Below are 6,000 nucleotides of genomic sequence, written 5' to 3'. Positions count from 1 at the left end.
CTCTCTCTCTCTCTCTCTCTCTCTCTCTCTCTCTCTCTCTCTCTCTCCTGGTTTCCTTTCCTTCCCAGGCCCCCTTTCCTGCCCCGTTTCCCCTCGCTGTTGCGCCTTTTCGCCTCGGGACCGATCCCCCAGGTTTTCTCGAAATCCTGGCCAAAATTAATATTCTCTCGGATGCGTCATTATGAAATCGATTTATCGTCGAATATCGAGTTTAGAACTTGTACTTCTGTAATATTGAAATTAAACACTAAAAAATTCTGCGTGTTGAGTAGGTTATAATTAAGTCGAGCAACTCTTATTATCAGAGCATCATTCGTTAAAATATTAAATCACCAGCGATAAGTTCGTTTTTTATTTTGATAAAATAGTAAAGATATCATTAAAAATCGACGATCATCGTGACTACTAGCCTATTACCGCGCGACTTGGGACTGTTATTTTGATTAATCTGTGATTAATTAAAGTAGAATCGGTTATTATATCGATGTAAATTATTAACAGGATTATTCAGCGTAGCAGAAAACTCTCTCTGTTTAGGCTACAACTATATTCTTAGATTGACACGTCGATTCCATTTCTAGAATCTCCAATTTTAGGACATTTAGATTCAGACACCTCGTTTCTATAGCCAGACTTTCCAATTCGGAGACCAATTATATTTAAAAAAAAAAATTTTTTTTTATTCACTGGCGCAGCCTTATCTTTTCATTCATCGAATACGAGAAAAGTTACTATCGTTGACAACAATGAATCTCAATATAATGTTACTGTACTCTAAAGTGTCCCCGTCTCCTAAATAAAATAACTAAATTCTAACATTAGTTGGTAGCCTCGGTAATTTTGGAAAATACCAGCGTGCGTTTCTAGTATTATCGTGTTTATCGTGGACTTTTTATCAACCCACATCGATCCCCCGGGCGATTCTCCGATATTTACTCGATCAATCCAAAAATTCATTCCCCTGACAGTTTCTTATCTTAATCTTGACTATAATTCACGCCGTCGAAAGCGATTTGACGATTAAAACCGAGTGGAGGGGAGAAGACGATCGATCGCTTAAGAACGTATTAACGTAACCGATTAATAGTCCGGATACCATTCGCATTGCCTGCATTTCCCAGATGAACTTGTCATAGTTCGAATAGTTTTACACATTTAACGCGTGAAAATAGTTCTTATCATTCGTAACAATTTGTTCTCGATAAATCGCAATGGATTTTCTAGGACTTCCAACATATACAAACTCAAGAATTTACTTCCAGAATTCTACTCTCAGAAAAAGTACTTTTGAGTTAATGATAATAGGACAGTCTCAAAATACGATAGAATACTGTTCATGCAAACATGATACGACAGAAGACGTGTTTGGTAATGATATAGCTATAATGGCAACAAAATACGTGGTGCAAGTAAACGGTGGTCGATTGGGTGGCCTATTGTAGGTCTGAAACGATTCGACGCGACGAAAGATTAAAAAAGGACGGCCGAGGGTGGGCAGCGGTTCTCGTGACAAAAGTACAACCGACGACCGCGCGCCGGGAAGGGCGAAGGGTGGCCATTACACGTAGGCAGCGTAGAATAATGTGGCGAGGCATTTCCGCATAGGAAGCCGTGCATTAGGCTATCAGATCGAGCACGCTCGACGACTGTCGTAGAGCCAGGAGGAAAAAGTGTCCCGGGTAAACCCTTACGTGATTAGCCGTCAAAGGAGAAGGTCCGTAGGGTGAAAGTGTGCCTAATGAGCCGCGAGATTGGCACCTTCGTGTCGTCCTTTAATCGCCATTTTACGGGAAACTTGTACGAAACTGATATGCAAGGATTATCAAGAGGAAAGTTTCAATTTCTCCCTTTCACGATCGTTAGGGTGCCCGTCGGGGTAGACGTGGAAATTATTTATGGACACCGGCGGCTAGAAACATTGAGATTATAAGCGGCACGGTTCGAAGGGAGATCTTTCTCCCCCCTTTGGGCGGGTTAATTCTTCACGAACCCGCAACAGTTTATGCGTTGCGAGCGATCCGCTCCGAATGTGTTAATTTTATCACGGGTTGACGGCACCCTGGTGCACTTTTCTCCACCTTTTTCACTCGATCGATTCGCATCTGTTTCGGTCTGAGGAACATAAAACGCGAAAGCTCGACATCTATAAAATTATATTTTATTATAATCCGTTTGATTTTTTGCTCTCGGATGTCAACTTATCGCGACGCGTTAGCTATCGAGCTCGATACGAAAATTAAAGTAACTCGAATATCATAAACACGTAATCGTCCACGTTTCGTGTTTTTCGCGTCGAAACAAAATTGACAGCATATTCGATTCGGGAACTCGATTTCGTTTCGCTTGACGAGCATCCTGGGACGCTAGATCCGTGGAACACGACGCGAGGAACGCGTCAGGGGTGGACAGGGTTGCCGTTTGCGGTTTCAATCGTCGCTGAAAGAGATTCCCAGCGAACCACCCTCGTGTTTTGCTGGTTTCGTCTGGTCTCGTCATCGGGAGCGCCGGCACTACACGAGACGCAGGAAAAGGAGCAGGGAAGAATGGGGGGTGGGTCAGGTCGAAGAAGAGAGACCGAAGACCCCTCCGGCCAACATGACAAAATGTAGCGAAATATATTCAGCCGGTAATTAGCTTTGTGCTCGACTGGCGGGAAGCCGGGCTCCGATGCGATTTTTTCTGGACGTTTGAAACTTTCGCTAACACGCTCCGCAGCCGTTTCTCTCATATCAACCACTCTAAAACGATTCTCCTTCTCGCTGCCTACGATGGAATTGTTTCCAGAGAACGAATCAGGAGGGGGGCACGGGGTCGAAGGGCGGAGCAGCCGAGGTATACGGCACGAGGGACAAATTGTTCGGCAACAGATCTGCCTGTACCCTTTGCTTTTCAGTCGGCGACGTACAAGTCCCGTAATTTCTTTTTTCTCTCATTTTTAATGCTACACCACACATTTTCCCGGGTCTGCCCGCCACCCCTCTCTCTCTCTCTCTCTCTCTCTTCCCGCCCTGCACGCCTAAATTCGAAACGAATCGAGACGCTACGCGAGCCTGATTTGGTTTTCATTATATTTCCCCGGGAACGAATTTTCGAACGAAGTTTTCGCTCATTTTCGCGGCAGAATTTTAAGTGTGCCCCTTCCTCATTGTCGTCGGGGGCGAGGGGTAGCGTTTTTAATGGACCTTTTTCTGCGTTAATTAAATTCCGCGGCTTGCCTCCCTGGGTCGCTCGAGTGCTTCGGATATTTCGTACGGAGATCGGCCGTGCAGGCCCGGCCGTGATGGACGTATTGAAAATCGATGGGGAAAATTGAGTGCGGGGTTTCGGGGTGTCAAGTTCGTGACAAATTTTTGGCACTTCTAATGCGAACGGGTGCACGCGTTCCTGTTGGCAATTCTCAGCCGACGGTATCGACGTTAACCCTAGACGAAATAAAGGGGGTAAATTCAACGGTCAGGCGATCTCAAAAGTGTAACTTCACTCGGAATATTATTTATCGTTGTATGTGTTTTTAAAAGTGACGTTCAAGAATTGTCATTAACGCCTTGACGTACAATCTGTTCGTTTCGTGAGCCAGTATAGACTTTGAAAGTGTTTTTCTCCGGCGTCATTTTACAAAGTTTATTCTACATATTCAGTCTTAAACTTTAAATACGAGGATATCGCTAACTGTAAAATAAAAGATAAAAATATCGTGCATTCGCCGACGTTGCATGTGCAAATAAAGTGCGACCAGAAGTTATGTGTCACCGAACAAACACGATCGACGCGATACGCGATAGAGACATCGACAATACGAAAGAATTCCAGTCAACCTTGACCTAAGAAAAAACTACTTGCTTTTAAAGTCGATTTCCAAAGATAATTACAATTAAAGTATTCATCCCCTTCTTTAACGCGACCGATGGCTCAGTCCTTCCAGACAATTACAAAGATGAAACAAAAGTAGCAATATCTTCTTATCTAAGCGTTCACCGTTCGATTAATTACTGTATTCAAAACGTTCCAACACGAATCACCTAAGAGGAGCCAAAACACCGTGACAATGGAGTCGTCGACGCGTTTAAATGTCGGAGGTCCGGCTGAAAACTTATGGCTTCCAGAAGCATAGGTGTCTCTCGCGATAAGAAAGCGGCAATAATGTAGCGGGGTGACCACGTGCGACCTCTTCGACCGCCTTATATCTCGGATCTGTACTGTACTCAGGCTAATTATAATCAGGCTAATGCCTGCTGGCCGGTATGCGTCGGTACCCACCGCCTCCTGCGCTCTATACCTGGCGGCAATGTAGCCACGTTACTTATCCCCGGCTGAAGAGGGGTAATTAAGATTCGGACACACCCATCGTGACTCTCTTGGGCTCTGACCGTTTCTGCGTAGGGAGTGGTCGATCCCGTGGAAAGCTCGTTCTCGTTTGCATATACACCAGAACGGGATCGCGTACCAGAAACGTCTTCCACGATCACGTTCTTTCTTTCCCCGAAACGAGACGGGACATGGCGAATTCGCGTAGGAAACCCGTTGTCAAACACGAGAAATCCAATGGCTCTAGGATCTACGAGTCCACGATTTCTCATATCGGAGATCTCGTGTTCTCGGGCCTCGCACGAGCGTTCTTGTCGACAGTTACGATCGTGTGGCGAACGTTATGCAAATCATCGTGTACCACCTACAGCGACTGCCTTTTTCAAGGGTTTTTTTTTTTTTCGTGGAATCAGAGATCATGCGGTCGACGAAAGAGGACCGAGGGCTGTTACAACGTTCGATAGTTACGGTACGTGTTGCAATTTTAATCGGATTAGATAACGGCTCCTTGAGAGAACGCGTACGATGCTCGCAACAGCCCTTAGCCAACTTCCGCGTGTAATAGTAAATATTGCTCTACTCACCGGAAATTGGAGAACCACTTGACCAGCTGCGCTGTGTTGTTCTTATTGAACTTGATGTCGGGAAAGTACATCTTGAGGATGGACGAGGACGGGTACCTGACCCAGAAGAACATTAGCTTCGCCTTCCTCAGATGCATCGGCGTCAGCGTCGACGAGTTCACCGCGGTTAAGGAAATACTCTTTGCAAGTGCAGAATGCATTCGGTGGAAATTTCTGTTGTGGACTTTGGTTATGAAAAAAGTACGGTATGCTGGCGACTCTCGAATACATCTCATTCCCCTCCCCTCCCTCTCCTCTCTACGCAGTCGCTATCTCACTTATCGATTACGGGAAGAGCACGGGGCCAGGTGAAACGAAACGATCCAGAAGAAGGACGTTCCGTGACGGCGATCTGTTTCTGTATACGCAACTATCTCAAACTTAATCGTGTTTTCCTTCGTATCAAATTGGATTAGAAATCGTACAAGCTGTGGATATCGCGAGGGTAGTAGGGGTCCAACGTTCTCGCCGAGGTTGGCCCACGATTGGCCGTATCCTCAGCGGAAGCCTTACCGACTCCTTATCGGTAATAGGATCTCTTCATGTGGTTTCATCGCATTCTTATTTGGCTAATCCGTGTGTTCAATCTCTTGCGAATCGTCTGTGACTTCGACTGGCTCTTAAGCAACCAGAAAACCTCCCCGAGGATGCGTTCCTTTTTGTAAGAATGAAAACGGAGCCTCTCGTTGCGATAAAGAAATACCGTCGAGAAGAAATTTTTATATCGCAAGGTTGGACCTCTCGAATCATTGATGAAAAAAAGTGCATCTAGTAGCAAGAAGACGGCGCACAGAGATCGAACGCATTAGTACCGATAAGTTACCGATTCGAAAATCGGTGGAGATTTTCAAAGCTTTCACGGAATAATCGGGAAAGAGTCGTCGCGTTCTCGCGGACACTCGATCCGCGTAAAGCCATCTAATTCCGCAGGGAGACGGGAAAATCCACGAGGCGTTTACAATTTTCACGAACACCTATAGTCATTGGGTGTTACCGTCAGCGCGAGAACTCTCATCGTACAAGCGAAGTCGTCGTTCACGAGCGAACGGGTCGACAAGTGTAGCCGTTCGCA

General features: G+C 45.6%; 1 protein-coding gene across 4 annotated transcripts in view; it reads right to left on the bottom strand.

Moving 5' to 3' along the window:
* The window catches only part of LOC128880352 (homeobox protein prospero-like), a 71,603-nt gene that overhangs the window by 59,189 nt on the left and 6,414 nt on the right, over positions 1 to 6,000 (bottom strand). For all 4 annotated transcript variants that reach the window (XM_054130352.1, XM_054130353.1, XM_054130354.1 and 1 more), the window contains exon 3: positions 4,890 to 5,044. In XM_054130352.1, coding sequence (XP_053986327.1) covers positions 4,890 to 5,044 — 155 coding nt within the window. The remainder of the gene's footprint in view (positions 1 to 4,889; positions 5,045 to 6,000) is intronic.

This window comes from Hylaeus volcanicus, chromosome 7, assembly GCF_026283585.1.
Source record: "Hylaeus volcanicus isolate JK05 chromosome 7, UHH_iyHylVolc1.0_haploid, whole genome shotgun sequence".
NCBI classification, from domain to species: domain Eukaryota; kingdom Metazoa; phylum Arthropoda; class Insecta; order Hymenoptera; family Colletidae; genus Hylaeus; species Hylaeus volcanicus.
This window is presented reverse-complemented; position numbering and strand designations above follow the sequence as displayed.